General features: G+C 36.8%; 1 protein-coding gene across 1 annotated transcript in view; it reads right to left on the bottom strand.

Moving 5' to 3' along the window:
• The window catches only part of Ar (androgen receptor), a 173067-nt gene that overhangs the window by 64571 nt on the left and 81000 nt on the right, over positions 1-27496 (bottom strand). The window contains exon 2 of the mRNA XM_052733210.1: positions 6213-6364. Coding sequence (XP_052589170.1) covers positions 6213-6364 — 152 coding nt within the window. The remainder of the gene's footprint in view (positions 1-6212; positions 6365-27496) is intronic.

Here is a 27496-nt window from a genome sequence, read left to right as displayed (position 1 = left end):
TTTGAAACATGATAATAGAGATGGGGATTCATATCCTGACTTTCCACATGAGAAAATGGAAAAGAAAGGAAGTTAGTCAGCCATGGTCACAAAGGGGAACCTCTGTCCTGGATGTTAACCCAGCTTTTCCACAGGCACTCTCTCAGCTCTTTCTGGCCCTGTTTGAAGATTGAGGTTTTATTGATCCGGGTCTAGAGTTTACCATCTGCTAGAAAGTCAAACTCTAAGCATATACAGGTATAAAATGCATCTGTGTTTGCTGAAACAATAGTGATGTTTATAAATTGTAGAGTTGTCACAAAATTCTAAGCTGGGAAGATGCTTATTTATTGAAAAACTTATTTATTTTTACTTATGTATATGTATGTATGTGGGGGGGGGTAGTTATACATGAGTGAAGGTAGCCATGGAGTCCAGAAGAAGGTGCTGGAGCTCCTAGAGCTGGAGTTACAGGCAGGAGTGAGCCACCAGACATGTGTGCTGGGAACTGAATTCATTTCTTTGGCAAAAGAAATACAATCTCCTATCAACTGAGTCATGCTTTCAGCCCTGGGAAGGGCATTTCTAAAACCATCTATTCTACAAACAGAAAACTAAAGCCCCAAAGGGGGGCTTTCTTATATAAGGCTATCCAACTAAGTCTTTTGAACCCCATATAAAGGCACAAGCTTTCTTTGACTTCCTGGTCTTTTAAGTATTCAATGTGCCTTTGCTTTCACTTTCGCAGTTACCTTATCCACCGACAAACAAATTTTCTTTTCATGCCTATTTCAAACTCACAGATCATCTCCAAACATACCCACTCCTGCTTTCAAACCCACATGACCTTCACTGTTTCTCTGTTTTCCCTAATTAACCATTGGTGATTTTACCTCTAGGGTCTATTATTTTATTTTGGGAATTTTTATTCATTTTACATACCAATCACAGATCCACCTCTCTTCCCTCCTCCTGCCTTCCCATCCTTCCCCATACCCCCCATTCCCTCCTCCAACAAGGGAATGCCTCCCATGGGGAATCAGCAGAGCTTGGTACATTCAGTTGAGGCAGGCCCAAGCCCCTCCCCCTGGCTCAAGGCTGTGTAAGGTGTCCCACCATAGGTAGTGGGCTCCAAAAACCCAGCTCATGCGCCAGGGATGGATCCTTATTCGACTGCCAGGGGGCCCCTTAAACAGATCAAGCTACATAACTTGCTTATGCAGAGGGCTTAGTCTAGTTCCATGGAGGCTCCACAGCTGTTGGTCTAAATTCCATGTGTTCCCACTAGTTTGGTTTGGTTGTCTCTGTAGGTTTCCCCATCATGATCTTGATGTCCCTTGCTCATAGAATCCCTCTTCTCTCTCTTCGACTGGACAGGGTCTATTCTTTCAAGACTATATAGAGCCTTCCCTGCACAGCTTGATTTTCCTTTACCCCTCAGTATTAACAGCAATGAGAAAATATGGGGTTCTCCCTTCTCTTCCTTTCCAATAAGAAAACCTGGCCAGATTACAATCAACTCTGTTGAGAGCCCCCTACCAGTGACAGCTTTAAAACGTCATACTTTATGAAGCTCCAAAGCTAGAAATGAATTTTTGTCTGACATGCCAGGCTTTTAGCTCTTGTACCTGTGCCCAGTCCAGAGATCTTTGAAAAATGTGTATAAAGTGATAATCAACATGCTGAATACTCAGTCTGAGTTAACTGACAATGAATGAGGAAGACAAATATTTATAACCTTACTCTTACCAAGGCAGGTAGAATTCCATATTTCAACATCTTCACAGAGGCAGTATAGATACATATTAAAATATTGAAAAATCAATAAATGTTCTTTTGGGGTGATAATATAGTCCCCTGCATTCCAATAGAGATAATGATTCTAGTAAACTCAAAGTCACCTGTCTTATTCAGGTAGGAAAAGAAATACCATCAAAGGTAATTATTATTAGTAGTATCTTTTCGAAATAGGGCCTCACTAGGTATTCTTGGCTGGCCTAAAACTCACTGTATAGACCAAGAAGCCTCAAGCTTACAAATACACTAGCCTCAGCTTGCTGAGTGCTGCAATAGTAATACTTTTGTCTTATTTTGTTTACCTATAACATACTTTTCTTATATCTTTCAACTGAAACCTGGGGCCAACATTCCAAAGTAACCAAAGAGCTCAGATTATGTACATTCCATGGCTCTGTAAGACATCCGAAGGTGCCATAGACTATCTAACAAAATCCTCAGTCTAGGCATGAGAACCCTCCCTTAGAGTTGTTTGTCAGAAGAGTTGAAAAGATTCTTAAAATAATACAGGCTATTGTCATTGCCCTTGGCTCCCTCCCAGAAGTTGAAGGTAGGTCCCTATTGCTAAAGACACCACATACACAGGGCACAGGACTTGGAAGAATTGAATTGGTAGTGACCTGAAAGCCTCTTCCTTGCGAAGTAACTCTCAGTATCCAAAGGAGCTAGCTATGCCAAGGGAGGAAATCAATCAATAGTCGTCCCCAGCTGTAAAGATTTTGAATGACAACAATGACCAAAACAGAAAGATATCCTCAAGGGTGCAATGATGACATATATCTTGGGAGGGGTAATCAATAGCCACCAAACTGGACTTAAGATACCCTTAGTAGGAGGGAATTTATGCCTGGTACTGCAAACCTGGCTAGTTATTTGTGACTGGTGAGGTTATGGACCCTAGAGGAGAACCTACTACTTTGATAAACTATTATAATTTCTAATTGCATTCTAAATACCCTTTTACCCATTGATTAGTGTAACTCTCCTCATTTAAAAAAAGGCCTCTTTTGTAGTAGAGTGAGATCATTACAGAAAGTCACTACTGGTCAAAATACAGAGACCAACTGACCTTGGCATGCCCAGTCCCAATTGACACATCTACAACACAGCTCTTGTACAGAAGAAGAGGGAGTACAAAAGTAGTAAAAGCCACACGGGCAGGACATCTTCTGTGAGATAACGTCTTCTATATTTGACAGGGAAATTATATGCATGAAATCTCAACAATATGGTTGCTTAGTTAAGACCAGCAAAATGGCAACACCAGGTGCCATATCAATGCAGATTGGATAAATCTCACAAAGTCACACCACTAAATAAATTAATGGCTACTGAGACAGAAAGATTCAATTTTCTCTGGGACTAGCTTCCTGATAGGTTATCCAATCTCAAATGGTTAGCTGTAAACACATATATAAATGAGCAACACTAATTTAACTCAGCAAGATGTACTTATATATACATATTTATATACATGTATATATATTAATAAAAATTCAAGAGGAAAAAGTCATGAATTTGAAGAGGAGTAGTAGGAACACAAGAGGAAATGGAGTGGGGAGATAGATTATCCAACCCAAAGTGGTCATTTTTTTGGGTATTTTTGAGACAGGGTCTCTCTACATAGCTTTCCTGGCTGTTCCAGAATTCACTATATAGATCAGAATGGCTTAGAATACCCTTGCCTCTATGTCCCAAGTATTGGGATTAAACAAATGTGCCAATATACTTTATCGCCCCAAAATGGTCATTCTTAAATATATATACATATGATCAACACTGAGTGGGGTTAAACACACACACACACACACACACACACACACACACACACACACACACACACACAGATACATACATATACATAGATACATACACACACACATATATATACATATCTACATACACATACATATACACATATACATAGATATACACATACATACATACACACACACATATACATATATATCTCCATCCATTCCTTGGTTGCGTGTATGATGACAGTGTGTGTGTGTGTGTGTGTGTGTGTGTGTGCGCGCGCTACAGTAATTAAAAAGTCATGAAGTTGAAAGGGAGTGAGAGGGGAGATTGGGGAGGAGTAGAAGAGGGGAGAGTGGGGAATGGAAATGATGTAAACACAGTACTCATGTGTGAGATACTCCAAAAACTAGTAAAATAAATAAAAATAAAGTAGCTAATTTGCCCCCTACTAGAATTTTTGCATGGAGCATATTCTCTAGTCAGAATGTTTTTTTCATGCATAAACTTCTGATTTGCAAACCATGGTCTTTAAGCAATTGCACTGCATTTAATTTGTGTTATGGAAAAATGGTGAAATAAACTTATATAATATTGTGCAAGTAAAAACAAAACAAGACAAATATCCATTGGTGATCTTGATTTTATTAAATAAAATATTACTGAGTTTCAGGAACTTCCATGACTCCAGGGTCTGAATCATTTTAAGACCTTGCTGGGTTTTTCTGTTCTGAACATTGAATGACTCCTCCAGCCCACATTGCTTGTCTTTCCTGCTGTCTAATAGTCTAGAATCTATAGGATGGTAGAGATCCTGTCATGCAGCCCTGGCAGCTGCCCTTCTGCCTTCTTTTAGTTGTAAATTCTCCAGAAAACTGCCATGTAGCGTAGTATAGTATGGCTGAAAAAGATCTTCACTTTTACAATATAAATGATCTTTCTCCTGTTTTCTAAAAGCAATCATTTGGTCACCTAGTTTTCTAAGACCCAAACGTGGCACTGGTCATGATATAATCTATTGATTATTCATTAGCTCACTTGAACTCATTTTGCATCTGGTATGGCTACTACTCTAGTGCCAGGCCTGCTGCCAATAGTAGCTTCAGAATGCTACTCTGCTTCTTTCCCTGCTGTAAAAACAGGGTGGTCTGTGACAGGGTATTAGAAAACAGGGGTGTTTTACTGGAGAAGCTGGAGTGATCTGAAGTCCTTGGAACATGTTTTCACTTCATTTTCTGATAGCTGTTTTTTTTTCTTAAGTACTGTTAATAAAGGAAGGCACTGCTTTAAGGCTCTTTCTAAATGTCTATGCTTATGCCCTAGGACCTTGGATCTCATACTAGTCTATCATGAACAGCAGCAATGCTCCATGTGGGAGAGTAAAGGTAAAACATGCAGCCCATTTTAGTAATACCAAATGCTAGTCACCTCCTTGCACTTTTTGGGAAATGGAAGAAAAGAAAATGATAGCTTTCTGTTTTGAATGTATTTCTACCACCTACTAAAATGTTGCAACTAAAATCATGAAGAATGGCTATCAGTGAGGAGAGCAGTGTAAGGGCACCTACTTTCTACCTTTTCTCTTGTTGCCAAATATTCACTGGTGCTTCTGTTGTGCTCAGTAGAGTCCTCAGAAAAGGCATTTCTTTTCAAATGAGGAAAGGCTCTCTGTTTGGTTCTGACTTAGAATTCAACTCTTCCAGACAAGGCAAAAGGAAGGAAAATTCATTGGCAGGAAGCTCTTCCTTTGTGGGAAGCCACGGCCGGGGTGCAAATTGGTACTTAAAATTGACTCTGGTGCCACAGTTAGAGCATCTAGGGGCAACTTCCCAGTGTCTATTTAGGAAAAGAGTTCCAGACAGAGGGAGGGTAGTAGAGTGTATGAACAGAAGGCTTAAGTCTTGGTGATCAAGGAGGGAGGGATTACTAGACTAAATTAAAGGTCTAGAATGGGAGTTTCTGCTAGATTATGTAGGCTAGGCACATCTGAAATCTATGCAGATAACAAGTAGGTTTCAGCCCACTCAGCCAGATATAAAATGCAACTTGTCTGGAGATTCTGGACCAACTGTCCTGCCCTGAAGGCAGTCCTCTGATGAAGAGAATAAAACTGTTGCTTCCCTCTGAGTTTTTATCTACCTTGGAGTTGTTATTGCAGACAGGTCCCAAAGAGGCAGCAAGCAGGAGGGAGCAGGTGCAGACACTGATGGTCTGCCGAACACTGAGAACACTTTCTTTCTGGGGTTAAAGCCAGGAAGCTTTTGCTAAGGAACAGTCTTGTATTCACTACATAGAACAGCCTGCAGACTCAGTTGGGGTTTCTCGACTTCTAACCTCCCTAATAAGGACAATTTTTTTCCTCACTATGCAGCAGAGTTGAAAACAAGCAGGAAGGAAATTTAATTTTTCAAATCATTAATTTTGCTTTCATTCCTAGGATCCACCGAACACCAAGCACCAGCTGGGACCACCTTCATCACCAACATTGCTTGTACAACCAAGGCAGTCAATGGAGCTCAGCAAATATAACCATTTGTGTCTTTAATATAGGTTCTGTGACAGGGCCCTTGCTAATGACTCAGTCCCTGGGATTATCCAAGGGCCCTGGAAGGCTGCTGTCCCTCTCTAGGAGGAAGAAGAAAAAGAAAAATATCAGGAAGTAGGTAAGACGGTTTTACCTTCAGCGGCTCTTTTGAAGAAGACCTTGCAGCTGCCACAAGTGAGAGCTCCGTAGTGACAGCCAGACGCTTCATCGCCACAGATCAGGCAGGTCTTCTGTGGTGGAAAGTAATAGTCGATGGGTAAAACGTGCTCCCTGGCACTGTCCAAACTGAAAAGACACACGCACACACAAAAAACAAAGCAGCACATGTCAGTGGGTGATAGAAATCAATCGGAAGTCTATGGTTTTCTGAGAATCTGTACATATTAATTAATGATTATTCTACATATTGCTCCAGTCAATCAGTGTGAAGCTGAGACTTTCCCTGAGCATGGTGTTTGTAAGGTTTCCCATGGTATTGGAAGAACACTTTGGATCCTGCCAAGGGATTAAACAAATTCTCAGGGAGTAGCCAATCTCACTGGCTGGCTCTGCATTTGTAAAGGAAGGAAGAAGGCAGGAAACCTCAAGTTAAGGTGTCAACTTAATGTGATGCTCAGACAACACTTTCAGTCATTAAATGGCATGAACCTAACCCTATACCTTACTTCTCCCAAAAGGAGGCCTATGATCAAACCATATGAAATATCAGAAGAATTTTATGTATTTTAGCTCTTGGAGTCTTACCTAAAACAGGAATATTGTCCCTGGTAGTACTGAGTTATTGCTATGAGTGACGACATGAATCAATTGTGGAGTTACTCTTGAAATTAATATACAAGTGAAAGATAAAATCAGTACTATCATACCAGTTTTCATTTGTCTTTTAAATCAAATCCTTTGCTTTCCTTTTGAGCCTCTCTGTATCACATGCGCATGTACCTGGCCCTGCTCTGTAACAAAAAGTAACAGAATCCCTGTGCCAGAGGCTTATACTGAGAAATGATACCCAGCAGTGTCCAATAGTTTGAGGGATGCTGCCAAAACACCTGACCTTTACAAGACTTACAGGTTTCCTGGATGAGGATCAGGCTTTAGAAGTCTAACTTCTTACCTAACTAGTCGAGCTGCTTATCTCCAAGACCTGGGTCTAAATTCTTACAGGTAGATGTGAAGGAAAAGAGACAGAAAAGCAATTCTAAACTCTTCACTGTATGTCAGTTTCCCATTCTTTTAGTAATTAACTCATTTGTACAAATAGAATATGCTTCTTGCTAACTAAACGTCAAATTTTTTCTATGTTCCATGTCCTATGTCAAAATGTAAACAAAATGTTTAAGTGACTGCCTATGTTAATCTGCCTCACATAAATGACAATTGTGCACACTCTGAGCCATAGGACTACAACTTCCATTTTTTTAATCAGTACTTCTCTACCAAAAAAGGAAGAAAAATGAGCCATAATTGGAGTCTATTTCTTGTGCTTAGTGGTTTCATCACCCCATAACAACTAAACAAAACAAGATTATTCTCTTCATTAGTATAGCTATTGTACAGCGGAAACAAGGAAGAATAAGAAATGACAAAGTTAAAATGATTTGAAACCGAGCCACATTTATTTTATTCTAAATCCAAAATAGTTTTCATTTCCTAAATTCTTCTCACTACTCACCTTTGCTATCTACTAATGGCTCCTTGTTTTCAAGCTTAGCATAGGCCCTAGTATCCAGCAAAGTATTCAAATTTCTTCTCCCTCCCACTCTAAATTAGGAGCCCTGGCAAGGCATAAGCAAGGACAACTTAAACTACAATTTCTAAGTCTCCAGGACAGGAATATTAGCCTTTCTTCAAGACCTGAGTAAAACAGAAAGAATTGAAAATATTTGTCCTATAAATATGAAAATCCAACAACTAGCTATGGTGGTCTGTATTCTCTATCAAACGCCCCATTTCATGCCATTACTAGAAAGTAAACAGAATCAAGAAGGATAGCAGATCCACGTGTTTGAAAGAAAAAGAGACCATTTCAAATATACAACTCAGCCAAGCTCAAAGAACATCACTCACTGTTTTCGTGAAAATGTCATTCACTTGGGTAAATATTGCACCTCCATTCTCAGTCCAGAAAGAAGCAGAAGAAAATTTTCATAACTTTCTTCCTCTGCTTTCCACCTTTTTAAAGCCTCTATGACTAACACAAGCGAAATAAAATAAAAAATACATGTAGGGAGGGAGTCAACATGCCAGGCCATTTCATACATATTATCTCATTTAATTTCCCTCCCAAATTTTCCAGGTGACTTTGGATTATCTTTATATTCTGATGTTTAGAGAAATTAAGCACATTTATGCAAAATCATACATCTAGTAAACAGAAATGCTAAGATTCCATATCTGCTAGGTCTGACTCCAAAAAGAAGATCCTTAATTACTGACAAATTAGGTTATATGACTGACAAACTGTGTAATATGGTTGGAAGTTGGAAATTTGTAGATTATAGCCACTGGCCCATGGATGAGTCACAAGGCTAAAACCTAGAGATATAGTGGTCATTAGTATATGTTCTTTCCCTTCTGCAGCTCACCATCTACTAGATAGACATTTAAGAGCAAAGAAAATTAAAATAATGTAGTAAATAATGATTTCTGACTGCTACATATAAGAAAACAGATGAAAGACGGGATTGTTTTTAAAAGATATGAGTATAAGTGACAACAACAAATGTCTTTTTTAGGTACAAATTACATGTAGCATTAACAAAGTGGAAAAAATACAGAAAATAGATAAGTGAAGTGGTCTTTTTAAAAAAGATTGTAAGAAGAGAGAGTTGAGGCTGGGTGTGGTGACACAGGCCTTTAATCACAGAACCTAGGAGGCAGAGACAAGTAGATCTCTGTGAGTTTGAGGCCAGCCTGATCTACAAAGTGAATTCTAGGACAGTCAAAGGTGTCTCAAAAAAAAAAAAAAAAGGAAGAAAGAAAGGAGAGTTGCTGTTCAATGGATATAAAGTGTTACTTAAGCCAGGTAAGTTTGAAAGCAGTGCTATGCAAATTCTATATAGAATTAATATAGTGCTGCACACTTCAATTTTGTTATGAGGGTAAGGTATTATTATTACAAAGTTAAAGAAATACACATTTTTTATCCACATCAAAATTTAAAATATAGATATTGGTAATAATCCAATCAAATGTATAGTCAAAAGAAGGTTAAAACAATCACCATTTTGTTGAGTAGACATGAACTTAATAAAGGACACCTTAAAATTACTAGAAGAAAATAGGAGAGAAAAAATAATGAAGAGGATTTTAGAATCTGGATTTTTATGAACTACAACTTACTTTGATTAAAGGCTCGAGTAATGGCAGGTCCCACTAGACAAGTTTCTCCTCTCTTTTTTCTCCTATCCCCTATCCTTTATTGAGTTCTCAAAATATTTTGGACAGCAGCTCTCCTACAGACTATCTTAGTGTGCATAAGGGCATGCTGTAGTTCTGACTCATGGGCTAAACTTTGGGAGATGAAAATAAAAATTCTTACTGCAGTTCCTTCTCCCAGATTCATTCGCCAGTGAAACATCTGCACATGTGATCAGGAGGCACATGCATGAATTCTTGTAGTAGCTTTGTTTATAAACACATAAAAGCCAAATATCTACTGACAGGACAAAAGAGAGCTTACATTATGGCATATCGATTCAATAAAATATATGCCAGCAATGACAAGGACTGAGTGAAACTTCACAGGTAAATCTTACACACTAATGTTTAACAGACCTAGCTAATAACAGGATGCACCTACTTCTGTTGTATAAATTTAAAAAAAGAGCCAAAAGCAACAATATTGTTTAGGAATATATGTGGAAAAAATTATCAAAATTTAAGAATATAACAGCTCCTGAATTTAGGACAGTGCTAAGCTCTAAGGTATTGTTGGGGTGATGATCTTAAGAAGAGAGGGTGATGATCTGAAGAAGAGAGATACATAACACCTACCATATGTAAGGTACCATTCTAGGTGTTAGAAGACAGGGCAACGAACAAAGCAAACCAAAGATTTTGAATTCTAGTAGGTTTAGTGTAAAGGTGGTAATAATATTGTTGGTTCTTTAATTAGAGTACATAAGCATTCATTTATTTTATTGTTATGCATATATTCTTGTCTATGAAATGTTTTAATATTTTCTAAATAGTACTCTATACAAAAGCACAGAGGTTTGCTTTGAGAACAAGTGTATCATGTTTCTCCCCAACTGCCCAGGTTTACATGCTTACTTAAGATGCACACCTAATTAAATAGAAGTGGGTTGCCAGAAACTGTCAGCCTGAAAATGTCAGGTTAACCTTGAGGGAAGTTGGACATAGGAGCCCTTAGGACTTAGCTCTCTCTCTCTCTCTTTGTCTCTCTGTCTCTCTCTGTCTCTCTTTCTGTCTGTCTCTCTCTCTCCTCTTTCTTCCTCTCCATTCTTGCTCCCAGATAGGATTTTGAGATCTTTGAAAGTTGGACTCATTTAAGCAATCCCTCCAATGATGTTAACGAATCTTGGCTTTGTAGCCAGTCAGACCTGGGTTAGTCTCCTTCCACCACCAAAGTTTGGGCAAACATTGTGAAAAATCAGTTGACCATAAATGTAGGGATTTATTTTCAGATTCTTAATAGTGTTCCTATCTATGTGACCATCATCCTTTTTTATTTTTTACCTTTTGGTTAACTGTTGCATATACACAATTTTTAAACTCAAATAATTTTAAGATGATAATACTCAGGGTAGAGAATGGAGAGAGGAGAGAGAGAGAGAGAGAGAGAGAGAGAGAGAGAGAGAGAGAGAGAGAGAGAGAGAGACTATCAACCACTTTGATCTCAATTTCCCCATCTCATTTTCCTTAAATTATTTTATCTTAAACATTTTTTAAAGCTTTGTAGTAAGGTTTTCCAGTCAGAATTTTGTTATTCTGAAGATCGTTTTCTCCATTCTAGGCTCTGTATATTTCAATAAGAACTTCAGGGCCAGTTTTTCAACTTCTGATAAGAAGACGACTAGGATTTTAAAATTGCAATTAGTACATACCGTGCAAGAAATTAGGTTTCACTGTGACATGTCCATACCTACATATGTTGTGCTTTGATCATATTGACCATCCTTTAAAATTATTTTTCCTTCATTCTTATCTGATAGCTTGCTAGAGTTCCTTCATTCCTTAGGAATTATTGATACCTCAACAATACTAAGTCTTTTGATATATGAACATGGGATGTTTTCTCATTTATTTCTATTCAAAATTATTTTCTACAATGTTTTCTGCTTTTAGTGGACCAGCCTTGTACTTCTTTTGTTTAATTTATTTGTATTTTTCTATTTTGATAATAAGAAATGATCTGTTCTTTTCATTTTTATATTATTCTTTCCAGAGGATACAAATGCAGTTGGGTTTCAGACTTCACTCTTTTATTCTGCAAACTGGCTGAGCTCCTTTGATTATTTCTAATAGTTTATTGTAGATTTCTTAAAACTACTCTGTAGCATCATGAGATCTGTGATTAAAGATAATTTACCACTTTCTCTTTAATCTTAATGCTTGTTACTCACTTATCTGGCCTATTCACTGTGGTTAGAATCTCTAATAGAATCATAAATACAAATAAGAGAGTGGCCATCTTTGTTCTGTGTCTGATTTACATGGTAGGATTTCTATCACTGATTATCAAGTATGATATTAGCTTTGCAGTTTTCGTAAGACATCAATCAGGTTAGGTTAGGAAAGTTATCTGATATGCCTAGTTTTCTGACTGTTTAATTATAAATTGGTATTGAACTTCAGCTAAAATATTTTTTGGTATCTGTTGAAGTTATTCTGATATTGTTATCTTTTCTTATTTTTGTTTGTTTTGTTGACACTACTTGAGGTTGAATCCAGGACCTTGCACATGCCCACTAAGTACTTCCCCACTGAGTTAGATACCTAGAATCTTTTCTTTTGAATATGATATGTCATATCAGTTGATTTCATTTGTGAAATGGAGCTCACTAGGACCCTGTGATAAATTCCTTCTTGTTATTGTTTGTGATATGTTTTACTTTTAGTTGACTCAATTTGCTAGTACTTTGTTCTTGATCTTTTTTAAACCTAAGTTAAGGGATTGGAGAGATGGCTTAGCTATTAAGATCGTTGGCTGCTCTTTCAGAGGGCCAAGGTTTGGTTCCCAGCACCCACATGGTGCTTCCTAACCATTTATAACTCTAGTCCTGGGGGATCTGATGTCCACTTTGGGCCTCCTTGGGCACCAGGCATACATGCAGACAAAACACCCATGCACATACAATAAATAAATTGAAAATTTCAACTAAAATACAATATTTATCCTAGGGTTTCAGACATGCTAGACAAGTTCTCTATTGCTAAGTCATACTCCCAGCCAAGGTGTAGACCAATCATGGATCTCATGATTCCATGAACCTCCCTCCCCATTTAGCATATCCTTCTGGCATGCATTACCACAATAAGCTTAATCCCGTTTCCAAACATGTTTTCTAAAGTAACCTCTACTTTCATTGGTCAACTAAATAATTTGAATCGTCTTGCTTAGGTATATCCTCTAAGTTTTGGTGTGACACGTTTTCATTTCCATCTATCTTAGAGTATCTCATTTCACCTGTGTTTGCTTCTTTGACCCCACATTTATTTCGGAGCATGTTGTTTATTTCTATTCATTTGTGAATTTCCCAATTCTCCTTCTGTTACTGATGTCTAATTATTTCCATTATGGTAATAGAACTTACAGCATTGTTTTTTAAAATGAATGTTCTTTATATTCTCTTTGTTTCATTTCCAGAGTAATGGAAGGGTTGAGTCTAATAGTTTTGCTTATATTTTCATTGTTTTTAGGAAAGGGAAGATACATAAATATCCTTATTCAACAATTCTGTATATCTCAACATTCAAATAGCACTATACTGTGCATGGTACAAAATTGATCCACACATATACTATATCTTGAAAGAAAAGAGGTCAAGTATACTCTTCATTCATGCATTCATCTATTAATTTTTTATTCAGTAGCTGACATTATATGGGACAACTCTGATGAATGATGGATATGCAAGGATGATAAAGGCACTGGACTTTTTACAGGGAGTTTTCATAATCTCAATTATGGTTAAGAAAAATGCAAAATGTTGCAAGAGAAATGCTGTAAAAGGGGTCAGGTTGGGTCCAAGGGTGTGGTCACTATTTATTATGGTGGATATTTTACTGTGGAATCTAGAGATCAGATAGTGGTATCTATGATTGTAAACTGTAATTAAGCCTTAAGCTTGATATATAGTAACTCCTTTACAAAGTATACACAGATGAATAAAAGTATTACCTGCTGTTACTATGCATCAGATATTTATAGTCTTTGTGGTTATTTCCATTTTTGTAAATCTTACACCACTGAAAAACACATCAAGATAGCTGGAATGATGACAGCAAGACTTTAATATCCATGTCTTGCCGATTTGACAGATCCATCCTTTTCTCTTGTTATTACTCTTAGAAATGGAGCTGAACAGATGAATGCTTATTATAGTCATATCCTTGCATTTCCCAAACCACATCTGCTATCTTCTTTGAGCCAAGTTTTTCCCAACAGTTTTCAAGCCATCATAGCCAATCGGCCATGGAAGAATTAGCCAGATTGTTTCCTGCAGTGTCATCAAATCTTAGGGCAAGATCTGTTTCCATATTTGTTTCCGGAATGCATTGCCAATGAAACAGGAAATGGAAAGCAAGCAATCAATTAAAAAAAAAAACACTTCATTTCAGCTTACATGTTAAATCTTTTTAGACTAGAATATTTCTCACATCTTTCATTTTAATTTTGAATAATAAGAAGACGATTTACTGAGGGCTTGCCATGTGCTATGCACCAGCAAAAGTGCTTAATTCTCACAATTATTACTGTAGGATACATATGCTATCTCTATTTTAAAAATGAGGGAACCAGAATCACACAATCAGTAAGTGGCAGAGCTAGGAGTTTTAACTTTATGATCTTTGTGCTGGCTAACTTGAATATCAGCTTTACCTGGGTTAAAGTTATCTGAGAAGATGCAACCACAACTGAAAATGCCTTTGTAAGATTGAACTGGAGGGAAGCCTGTGGGTGAAGGTTCTTAATTTAGGGGTTAATTCAAGAAAGGGTAACTGATTGTGGGTGGTCCCACCCCCAGCCAAGTGGTTCTGGGGTATATAAGAAGGCAGGCTGAGGAAGCCATGGAGAACAAGTCAGCAAATCACATTCGACCATGGCTTCTGCTTCATTTCCTGCCTCTAGGTCCCTGCTCTACTTGAGTTCCTGCCCTGACTTCCCTTAGTGATGGACTGTTTCCTGGAAGTGTAAACCAAATAAATCTTTTCCTCTCCACGTTGCTTTTAGTTGTAGTGTTTTAACACAGCATCAAAAACCCTACGACAGTCCTACAAATCCCATGGTTTATTCTTGTGCTATATAGTACTGTCTCCCTAAACTATCACAGTTGGATAGCAATGAAAGATCTTTTAGTCCAGTGTTTTTTTACTCTTGACCACACATTAAACTCACATGGGAGCTTCCTTAAATTAACCAATTCCCTTACTCTGATTAAATTGAACTTCAGTGGTGTCTGGGCATCCACTTTTCCCCAAAGTTACCCAAATGCTTTAGTGTCCAGAAATGTCTGGCAGTCACTTTGTTCAACTCTGTCCACACTCATTGTAAAATTTTGGGCCTAGAGAGGTACAGAGAATTGATGATCATAAACAGCTATTCAGATGCAGGCCTGACAGTGGAATTCAGGTGTTATAATTCCTATGCTAGAGTTCTGTTTTAGAGTAAGAGCTATAGTCTTAAGTTCTCTGTGAATGAGAAACAAGGAAACTGCAAAAATGAAAAACTCTATATAATAACCCACATAATATAGTCACGTAGCTAGATCCCAGAGAACTTTTAATAAATCCTAGAAGCATTAAGCAATAGAAGTGCTACCAAGACAGATGGAACTGATTTAATGTCATTGAGCTCCCTAGTATGTATCAGACACCAGGCATAGGGATCCATGAAAGAGATAAAAGCTAAAACTCCAAGGAACAGAGAGTTCTGAGTTAGAATGCCACTATTGGTGATCACTAGTCATCTACTCAATTTCTTTATAAGCTCAGAAGATTATTGTGACAAGTATATCAGACAATACATGGGAAAGGGCCTGGCATTCCCCAAATAAGTTGTACCTTTTACCTCTTTTCATCATCTCCCTTCAACATCCCCTGGAAATGAGGCTATAGAATCTCATACTGGACAGTGGAGTGTATGGTAATTATGCTGCCTCCTCTACCAGACACTAGTTAGCAGCAGCCAGTAGAAACACTGGGAGAAAAAAATCTATCTTTAAAGCCCTTTTGTGACATTGTTTGAGGCACAGAAACACAGATAACGTGGCATAAGAAATTAGAAAAAAATTTCAGCCACGTGTCTATGTGCCACTGAAACTTAAAGAGGACAGCACCATGTCAGCAGACACAATTTGTTAACAATGAAATGTTGATTAGATTTCAATCTCAAATTGAAACTAGGAAGCCAAGGTTAGATACTTCATGTTGGCTCAAAGAATATACAGGAGCTAGAAAAATAGGTCTATTGTATCACTGACCTACGACAGAACAGCACTTACTTTGATCTCTTAAACTCCAACACAAAGAAAGAACACTGTTCCCCCAAAATAATTGACTTCTTTTTATTGTAGTAAGGGAGATTATTGGCAATGATTAAAAATCCCTGACCCCATTTCACTCCAGAATACATTACAATAAATAGCACAATAGTAACACCTGACATTTAGTAGGTGCCTCTAAGACCAAGCTGGAGGACTTTAAAATATAACCTCATCTAATCTTCAGAACAATTCAGTGAGGTATGTATCATCATTGTCATTTTATAGAAGGAAATATTGAGGTACTGCTCATTAATAATTCTGCCCAAGACACATAAGCAGTAAATGGTTGCCCTATACTTTGAACTCAAGTCTTTCTGACTCCAAGGTTACCTATTAGGCTGCAGTCTCTTACAGTGTGTATCAATCTGTGGTGACTCAACACAGAAAATTCGAGTCATTCTGGACTTAATGTACTACACTTCCTCAATGCATCCCACCTGCCACCACGATTCCTATCAGTTGATCAGTGACTAATATCTGTTCATTTTATAGCTGAAATAGTTACCACACACACGCAGCTTTGTCTTCAAAATAACTGTAACTATCTTATTTCAGTCCTGCAGTTTGTCTGATCCTCACACAGGACCCCAGTAGCAGTCTGTCGAAAATATCTGCCTCTGTAGCTCTTCTAACAGCTCTCAACAACTCATGACTCACAGGAGTGGCTCTAACTCGTTGCTACATTAGAATCACAAGAGGAGCTTATTACCGATATTATTACTGAATCCAGATTCTTCTCAGTCTAGAGTTACAGGTCAAACCTGGGTGCTTGTAATTTTATTACATGCCTAAGTGAAGATCACATGGCCTATAGGATATAAATTCAAAGTATTCTCCTGGCATTCAAGGCTTATTTCTAGTTCTTAAGTTCTTAAGTTGCATAACCTCTTCCATATGATCTTCCAGTGCTGTGAAGATGTTGCAGTTCCTAATGTAACTGCCATTTCAAGCCTCTCTGCTTTTACTTCCGCTGTCACGACCTCTAACTGGAAAACTTCACCCTGCCCTTGACCAGCTGTCTCTTTTATAGCATTACATCATTATGTAGGCCTCAGAAGAAGAGGCCAACAACTCCTCCAGGAAGCCCCCTCTGATTCTGTATCCTCATTTGTGCAGTAGAACTCTGTCAAAGAACCAGTATCTCCAGATCACATAACCTATGCAAATGTCTGCTTTCCCCCCAGCATTTGGCCAAATGCTGCTGCTTTTCTTTCACCTTTTATGACTCTCAAGGAACAGAAAAGTGCTTATTTAGGACCAGCCACGTTATCTGTCAAACAGCATCTAAAGGTGAAGAATAAGGCAGACACCGAACAACTTTGGAGTCCTGACTCAAGATGCTATTAAACTATATCAAACAAATGAAAACTGCTCTTTTCCATAAAACTCCAAAGACTCATAATATCCATTCAGTCTCAGTCTTGGCCATGAAGTTCCCACTCGTAGCTAAACCATGTCTCTCAGATTATTTATTTCTCTCTAGTTGGTAGAAATGGAGAATAATTACTTTCTGTGCACTTAAAGTAGATATTTCTCTGTAAATTACAAAAAACCACAAAGGTCAACAGAATGTAATCTAGGATAAAACCTAGGAAAGAACATATGTCACGCTTGATGTACTTCGGAACCAGGTACTAGTGAAGTGGCATGGAGCTGGTGAACTGTCATTGTTAAATAAACAAAAATAAACCATTCAACTTGATGAAGAAGCAGTTTCCATTCTGTAAAGGGATCATGTGGACTCTGGCATGCTACCTTCGTCTTTCATCAGCCCCAATATAAGGAGACAAACTGCTGCTATGGAGAGTCTGCTTTCCCTTTATGGACAGGGTCTACTCTCCTTCTGTGTTTCTGCTGTGGAATCTTCCTTACTATATAGATTAAAAATGATAAGACATTAAGGATTCCCCAGCCAACTGTGTGACCAGTCCCCGTGTTTCCTGATCCTCAGCTTTCTCATTTTCTAAAACTCATATTTGTAAGGCAGTACAAGTACATAAGGTGTAGTCATGGGGTCTGTATGATCACCTGATAAAGCAAAGAGTTGAGTCCAAAGAAGCCTGAGGAGGTTAAATGGCCCCTCTAAAGTAGAATAGAAAGAAATAGGGTTACAATGTAAATTCCTTACAATATATCAGCCTGCATCCCTGTACTTATAAAACAAGGGGTTTCATTAGAAACTATGATTTGAAAGAATTGGCAACAGCGATTTATAGCATTTCATAAAAAAAAATACTTGAACATTTATCCTCATCCATTCTGTTAATGAAATTTTATTTGTCACTACCATAAGCCAGGTACCATTAAACTGGGGATACAGCGGCAAACAAGTCAGATAAAATTCCTGACTATCTTAAGGTTTCCACTTGTATGGGTGATATATGAAACAAGTACAGAATGTTGAAACAAATAATTTCAGACACTTCTAAGTCCAACATTCCTCTCACAAATATTTTCATTCCATTTCCAGATGAGGAAAAGAAGGCAGAGAAATTAAGCAACTGAGCCAGCCAATAAACAACAGAGTTGGGCCTAAGAAAGCACAACTTCTGACTAAGCAGGTCATGTTCATTCTGCTTTATGGCTTTGCTTCTGGTACTAGTTCCTAGTAGTGTCTGGATATCTTATTCCTCACATCCTGGGTTAACGCTGTCTCTGAAGGAAGATGAGGCTTAGTCAAAATGGTTGGCGACCATCAGGAGAACTAGGCACATAGCCTTTAAAACAAGACCAGGGTGCTGTGGGATGTCCAGGAAAACTTCAGCTACACCAGGGTGTTTGCTGGTCTGCTTGGCTCTAGAGTTCCTTGAGAGTAGCCAGGACTTGTTTTATTCACCACTCTATCCTTGGTACTTAGCATATACATTGGCATCTAATTAGTCTTTTGTTAAAACTTTGTTTTTGAATCTGTGAATGAATGGATGAGAGAACAAGTAATGCAACTTTCAGAAATCTGGGTTTTCGTGTTTCTGGCAAAGGGAAGCCTCAGCTGCTTCCCCTGAGAACAAGGAGGTGTGACAAGAAATAGGTGGACCTTGACAGGGAGGAAGAAGGGAGTGGGACATTATCATATAAGAAGTAAAATCAGTTCAGTCGAAAGTGAACTGTTCTCCTCTAAGACACAGTTAAGGGATGGCTTTTATAGATATCCTCCAACTAAGGTGTAGAAAGTTATTCTTTATATACCACACTTAGCCAATGATGAAGCAATCAATATACAACATGGTGGTTCTTACCTTCTGTACACTTTGGAAGCTATGAAGAACAGCATTCTGTTTGAGAGCTAGGATTGTCTGGAGTCCTTCGGAGGTCTAGGTAATATTTGGGTACTTAGGGCCTTCTGCTCCATTTAAGATAAATATTCTATTTTGTACATTTACTTCGACTAGATGTTTGTGGTATTCAAATAGTACTTACAATTGAGTTGGAGAGGAAAAAAGTCCCATGGACAAAAAAAGAAAGCCAATATTCACTTGCTCTTAATCACTGCCACCTGCAGTATCCATAGTAACATTTAATGAGCAAGCACTACAGTTTCTCACTTATGGTATCTTATCAGTAGTTGTATAGATTAAGGAAGCTATTCCAAGTCATGTATTCAGCACAGAGCATGGTACATAATATGTGTACATTGCATAGCCAAATAGGACAGGAAACATGGTTATTGAAATTAATTAAAAAAATTACAAATGAGATTAATATAGAGTAATAAAGGAATACAGGAGAAAGGAAACAATATTTTGTGTCTTTAACAGCATCATTGAGACATAACTGTTGTAACAAAATGTTTATCTATTTAAAGTGTAGAATTTGATCAATCTTAGCGTATTTACAGAGTTGGACAACTATCAGCACTATCTAGTTCCAGGATAGTTTTATTATCTTAAAGTCAAACCCTACACCATTAGCAGTCTCTCCTCATTTTCTCTTTCCTGCAACCTCTGTGAACTGAATCCACCCTTTGGTCTCTATGAATTGGTCAATTATGGACATTGTATGTAAATAGAATCATACAATATGTGATGTTCATGACTGACTCTCTTAACACATAGTTTTCAAGGTTGAACGATTTATAACAATAATGCACAATTCTTTATATAGACATGCCTTGGTATGTTTATCAGTTCATCATTTGATAAACATTTGTTTTGTTTCTACTATTGGCTAATATTAATAATGCTGCTATGCATATTCAGATTCAGGTTTCCACGTGGCCATATATTTTGATTCCAATGCGTATGTATCTAAGAATGAAGTTACTAACGTTTATAATGCCTGATTGTGAATTGTGATAGGGTATTTGTATGACTTGCGTAAAGTGCCCAGAGGGTTTGGTCAAGTCAGCTATGCCTGTGTACATTCCTGCTAGCAGTGCATGGCAACTTTGATTTTCCAACGTTTTTTTTTTTTTTTTTTTTTTTTTTTTTTTTTGGTTTTTCGAGACAGGGTTTCTCTGTGTAGCTTTGCGCCTTTTCCTGGAACTCACTTGGTAGCCCAGGCTGGCCTCGAACTCACAGAGATCCGCCTGGCTCTGCCTCCCGAGTGCTGGGATTAAAGGCGTGCGCCACCACCGCCCGGCCTGATTTTCCAACGTTTTTAATAACGCGTGTTACTCTATTTACTGTTGCTGTTACTGTTACTGTCATTTCAGTCAATATGACATGGTAGCTCACTGTAGTCTTGACTTAAATTTCCATGGAGACGAGTGGCATTTAACAACTTCTATTTGTTTGATTGCTTTGGAGAAATATCTAAATCATGTTTTTGTCTACTTATTATGAGATTTAAAGGGTTTACGTATCTATCCTACAAATTCTTATTAGATTCATGGTTTGAAAAGATGATGTCCCACTATATAGGTTGGATTTTTACTTTCTTACTATTATAATTTGAAGTTCAAAAGGGTTTTCATGTGACTTGTTACATGATTTACTTCAGAGAACATTTCATGTTAACTTTGTGTTTGGTTGTTGCTGGGTAGAGGGCTGGTTGGACATCTCTTAGATCTAGCTTTTTTTTACAGTGTTGTTCAATTATTACATTTCCTTGCTGGTCTCCTTTCTGGTTGTGCTATGCATTATTGAAAACAAGTCATTAAGCTTTCCAATTACTATTATTGAACTGTTTTTTATCTTCTCTGTATACTTTAGGGTCTTGTTTTGTATATATGTTTATAACTCTTCTGTCTTTCTGATGGCTGACCCTTTATTATTACAATATGTTATTCTTTAAAAATCACTGCAAACTCTCTTTTGATCACTTGTATAATACTTATACCTATCCTTTCACTTTCCAACTATTTAGGTCTTAGGATCTACAGTGAACCTTTTATAGCTGGTATCCAAATATATCCTTTCGTATTTATTCATGCTAACAATCTGTCTTTTGACTTGACTTGATAACTGTTATCTAACTTGAGGAGTGCAACCTATGTGAAAACTTACGTTTGGCCTATATCTTCAGTAAGCCAATAAAAGTATAAAGCAGATTTATTAAATGTCGCCACATTGAGAAGACAGGCAAAGAGATCCAGCAGACCTCCAAGTTTGTCTTAGGGGTCTTAAGATGAGACCAAAGTTTAAATGAGAGAGTTCAGGATATGCACATCTAAGCAGTCCTGGTCAAGGTGTCCCACATATCATTGACCCATCATTGACTGGGCTTCTGACAAACTGTTAGAATTGTTTGAAATATCTTTCCAGGAGACAAGCTGTCCCTATGGCTGGCACCCTTTCCTTTTCCCAGCATGGGATTTCTGATGGGAATTGCCCCCCTCCCATTTTCATTGTACAAAAGTTCGTTCAGATGTATAAACTTTGGTTCTTGCCATGTAACATTTTTTTGCAAGTTATTCTCATGAAGTTTTAATTATAAAAGGTAAGTCAATATATAAAAAATCAAAATCAAAAGCTAATTGTGTTGTTAATTGATTGTTAGAGAACAGCTTCATTTTGTGGTGGTTTCTCTGTTATTTTTCTCTTGCTGATGTTAAGGTTCTCTTTATATTTGGCTTAACACTTTGACTCCAGTTTGTCTGAGTATCAATCTCTTCATTTTCCTTCTTGAAGTATTTTCTTACCCGCTTTGCTGTGAAACTTATTCTTTTCAATGAGTTTCTCAATACTTTCATTACCTCTTGTTTCAAATACTCTTTCTGCTTTATGATAGTGTTGCCACATGCATGCTGGGGTGTCAGTAAGGTGTCCCATCATTCTTTGAGGTTCTTCATTTTTTTTATCATTTTCCTTTCTACATTATAAAATATGTAATATTTGTTGATTATGTACTCAAATTTGCTATTTCTCTGTCAACTGAAATCTAATTTTGAGCACTTCCAGTAAATTTTAAATTTCAACTATTTTACATTTCAACTACAGGCTTTCTACTTTCTTCTTCAGAATTTCTGTCTCCTGATTGACATTGTGTTCTTACTGAAAATTATTCTTATGATTTCTTTATTTAGGTAGTTTCTATATTTTTAGTGTATTTAAAATTGACTATTTTAAGTCCTTACTACTAAGTTCAGCATCTGGTTTCTTTCTGAACATCTTTTATTTATATTTAATTATTTTATATTATATTATTTTATATATACTTAATATTCATTATATAAAATGTATTTCATAAATATTATATTCAATTTATATTTAATTCTTGTGTATATGGCATATTTTCTCCTTGCTATGCAGGTCTCAGAGATACTTTACACATTGTAACAACATTGGATGGAAACTTGCCCTTTTTTTTCTGTTTGGGCATTTGTTTACTTAGTGAACTGGCTGAACAATTACTGGGAATTCTGTTTCCAAAATATTGTGGAACCTCTGATGATTCTGCTCACGTTACCTTATTTTTGTCTTTTAGACTTCTTTCCAACTGGTTAGCTTTAAATTTATTTTTTTAACTCAAAGGCTGCTCTTAAGCTCCCTTAGTTAGATTTTTGTCTTTTATTATTGGATGTGCATGTGGCTTAAATACTATTTCCATGGTATGGTGATTTTAAAAATTTGCCCCACATTTATCAAAGGATACATGGTTTCAAAGTTCAAAGTTTTTCCCCTAGCTTATTTTCATAGGGTAAAAATCTTTTATTATATTAGAAACAAATATTTTTTTTTTTGTTAAGGCTGAAATCGTAAGAGTTGCTCCTGGTTCAAGGTATTATATTGTTCAAGCAATATTTGGTCACTGTGTGTTTTTTCAGTTTTAAACTATGTCTATTTTCCTAATGGATTCATATGTACCTTGAATGATGCTTCAGGGTAGAGTCCACCTTACATCTTTCAGAGATTATTCTTGAGTGGGCACAATTGAGCATATATGTATAGTTCCCCCCCCCCACACACACACCAGTTAGTGGGATCCTTTAATGATCTGGTAACCTCTCACTGTTCTTCTGTTTTCCTTGTTGTGTCCACTATCTAGTCATAGAGCTCTTAATTTATTCTTAGTTGATGATGACCAATGTAGCTACTGTCTTCAATAAAGTCCTTAGCAAGAAACTTCTGCATGCTTTTTCAAAATGAAATGAAAGGTTGTAGAGCTCTCCATTCTCATGGTCTTCCTGTCATCCCACTAGCAGCATTTCCATGTCACTGCAGTGTGGTGAAAGGTCAGGGACAGTGGTTTGCTTCTCCCAGACTGATTCTTTCCCCTGCTTAACAAGTAGCATCTGAACTGATGGTAGATGCTAGTCCATTTGGCTTGTTTTTTTCCCAGTATGGAGATTTTTCATCTTGTATATGAGCTGGGGCAAACACAGTCAGGAACCCAGTATTCTTGGCTTATCAGAACAGAAGTGAAGCTCTCATAAGTAGAAACAAGATGAATAAACTTATCTCCCATTCTTTTAGATGTGCTTCTGCAATACAGGGTTAAAGACAAATGCTGGTGGCAGGCCATCTTGAGCTGGAACCATAGCCATCAGTAGGAGGTTAAAGGAGGAGCATCTTTTTTCTTGTTTCATCTGTTTGAAGAACAATTTATATCACACGGAGCTAAGGACGGGGATCATGGCAAATCATAGCTCGAATATTATAGACTTCCTGTTCTTAGTCAAATTTAGTATATTTTCTTGAATAAATTTTTACATTTTCCTACATGTCCTTTCCTATAAATACTTTTTCAGATTTTAATTTATAATGATTGTATTAATATTTTTATTAGTTAAAAATCACTGTTTTGCTGGGTAAAGTACATAGCAAGAAATTTGTCCCATACCAGGAAACTGCATGTGCAAAAGCAAGTGTAAATAAAGCTGTATGATTTAGGTTGCAATAGTGGATACACTGGCCTAGTGATCTTAGACTGATCTTAAGGACACCGAGGATCCCTGAGAGTACATTAGAATGATAATGACCTGGGAAGTTCTGCATTCAAGATAGATTGCTGAACAATTTAAAAGGATTTAGAGTTCATTCAATACTTTGCCCAAGAGCAGAAAAGAAGGTTGAAAATACAATCAGCAGCCAATCCAATTCCTTTCAGTTCTCATATCCATAAGATTAAAAACTATACTTAATGACTGTTAAAATAAACCCACACTTACTATTTGTAAGTACAGAAGCTAAGAAGGCTATGTTCCTTTAGATATTTGTTTAGCTAAGTAACTAGAATATATATATATATATATTTAAATTATACTGAAATAATACATATCCTCATATTTTTATACGTGAAAATTTTATCTGAAATGCAATATAATGTTTTATTTTCAAGTGTGTTGCGTCTTTTTCTCTGAGTTGCTTAAGTGTGCATTTTTTTTTTTTTTTTTTTTTTTTGGTTTTTCGAGACAGGGTTTCTCTGTGTAGCTTTGCGCCTTTCCTGGATCTCGCGCTGTAGCCCAGGCTGGCCTCGAACTCACAGAGATCCGCCTGGCTCTGCCTCCCGAGTGCTGGGATTAAAGGCGTGCGCCACCACCGCCCGGCATGTGTGCATTTTTAAAGAAATGTATCTTTTTGTTAAACAGGAGGAGCAAAGTGGACCTCAGGAGCTAAGGAGTTGCAGTTAACCCTTGTGTAATAACTTACTATGTAACAATCAGGCTCTCTTTTTTTTTCCTTGAGACTGCGTTTATTTTCCTCTATAAAGAAAAATAGAATGTTTATGAGGGAATAAATGTTGAATTATGTCATCTCTGAGGTCCCTTTTATCCTTCATGCCCATTATTAATGAGTCTTGTGTGTGTGTGTGTGTGTGTGTGTGTGTGTGTGTGAGACAATACTTCCGGAACATGATTTTTTTTTTTTTTTTTACAGTCATTAAAAGTCTCCCAACCAAAAAAAAGCCAAGGACCAGATGGTTTCGGTGCTGGACTAGGCCCTCCGGAACATGATTTAAATCAAACTTATCTATAAAGTCTCTTAAGTATGACCTCCAAACTCTGAAACCATGAGGACAAGAATGATGGATTTCAATGTAGTTTATAATTTAAGACTATTGGATAAGAAAAGTTACGAATAAACTTAAATGTGATTGTAATACATATGACAAGGAACCAAATTCTTCTCTATCCAAAGATCTCCATAAATCTATAAGAAACAGATGAAGAACCAAATAAATAACAACAACAACTGGGATAAGGCCAAGAACAGGCTGTTCACATAGAAACAAATATAAATGGCCAATAAATATGTGAAATGATGCTCATTTTCACTCATAGTTAAAGAAAGGCAACGAAAAATGACAATACAGTATTGTTCTTACCTGTCATATTTACAAGGATTAAGAGGCTTAATAATGTCTAATATCTATAATTTTGTCAAAGGAAGAGGTAATATCAACCAGCACTTAAAATGTACATATGCTTTTATTTGACTATTTAGAATCTAAGAACTTATCTGATGTGCAAAAGCATGCGAGTAAAAATAATTAACTGACAAAAACTACATTGGCATAAAAATAATGTATTTTGTGGAGAGACTTCATTGATTTTGATAGTAAAGCATTAAGAAATCAAAATATAAGCAGGAAAATGTAAACATATAATTCCATGCAAAAAGAAATGAAGCTAAGAACCCACATTAAAATTAATAATAAAACAAAGTGCAAACACAGTAAATCAGATATAAACAATGTTTTGATGAGAAGAACATAGAATAAAAGTTTAAAATTTATAATGGCCAGTGTTAGTAAGATCGCACTGAAACTAATACAATCACATATGTTGTTAAAACCATTTTCAAGTTTATAAAATCTTTTAAAAGAACTATGGCATGTTCCAAAAAGTCTGTTCATACTTTGCAGCCTAATAATACCACTTATGAAACTGATCCTTAAAAATCAATTCAGCCAAAACAAACAGTCATGAGCAGAGCATACACTGTCACTGTATCCATAATATCTCAAAATTAAAAGAATAACAGCTGTTTAACAGGGAAAAAAGCTGGTCAGCGCACTATGGTACACTAAATCTATGGTAAAAATTCCCAACATAACTTTTAATATTGATGGAAATGTTCTATTTCTGCACTATTAAAAATTGGCACACTAGATATGTGTGGCTATTCATCATTTATCTTGTGGTTAAGGAGATTGAATAGCTGAAAATTAATTTTCCTTAATTTTATTTAGTCTAAACTTAAGTTCAATCATCCACTTTCATTGAACAGGACATTGGTATTCAAAATACCATTAAAAATTGGAAGCTACAACATAAAACGTAAAAGGAAATTTTTAAATTTAAAATAAATATGATAGAAAACCACATTTTATATAACACATGGAAATAAAAATTCATGAGAAAGAAAATAAAAATGAATCTGACAGGATGATTAGCTAGTGATATAATTTCTTTTCTTGGATTTTTCATTTTTTTCCAATTTTTAATTTTTAATTCTTTATATTACATGCTAAGTTTGAATTTTAATTCAGTATAGAATTTTCAAATATGTATTAATTTCATTAATATTACTTCATTAAGTTTGTCAGTGTAGAATTTCCTTTGATAGTTACAACTTTCACTTCTTTGACAGGAGCAAAGAGATGAGGAACCAGTCTCCTCCCATCATTCCTATTCTAAATAATACCAAGTTAAAAACATAGCAGTGTCCATGCTAGTCCAAAACCTTAGTATGTTAAACTGATTCTACTAAAATAGAGTAACTATATAGCTAGTAACATGCTTCTATTAATAAACAGTGTAATAGAAAGGTATTCAATCCTCCTTATTTTGGAATTTTATTGATAGGAATGGGAACTGCTCCAATTCTCAATTTTACTTTCCATCTCACAGATTCAAAAGGCAAACTTTCCACGTGATTAACTCCACTGGAAACAGCTCATTGTAGTTGTTAAGGTATTTCCACTGACCACAAGCAATATGAAACTTGACTTACAGATCAAGTTTGATTTCATGCTGATTAGTAACCTATGAAAAACCTGTGGCCCTACTGGGCATCAACCTGGAAGACTGATATGTTAAGCCAATTTGATAGAAATCAAGGTTCCTGTTGGATCTGGAGCCCTGAGGCCAAATTCAACATACTCATGGGCACCAGAACTAGATGTGAGTACAAGGGTGGTAGCAGCTCACACACAAATGTGTGTCCTGTTAATCCTAGAGCCAAAATCAGACAGGGGAGAAGCCAATGCCCAGAATCTCTTGGTTCTATTTGATTCAGTTGTATGTGGAACTCAGGCCAGTAGAAATGAAGTGGCATGTCATCTGGACAGCTCTGAATGAGCACAT

Source organism: Peromyscus californicus, unplaced genomic scaffold (assembly GCF_007827085.1).
Source record: "Peromyscus californicus insignis strain IS unplaced genomic scaffold, ASM782708v3 Scaffold_10__1_contigs__length_136768540, whole genome shotgun sequence".
NCBI classification, from domain to species: domain Eukaryota; kingdom Metazoa; phylum Chordata; class Mammalia; order Rodentia; family Cricetidae; genus Peromyscus; species Peromyscus californicus.
Note: the sequence above shows the minus strand (reverse complement) of the source record. Positions and strands in the feature narration are given on the sequence as shown.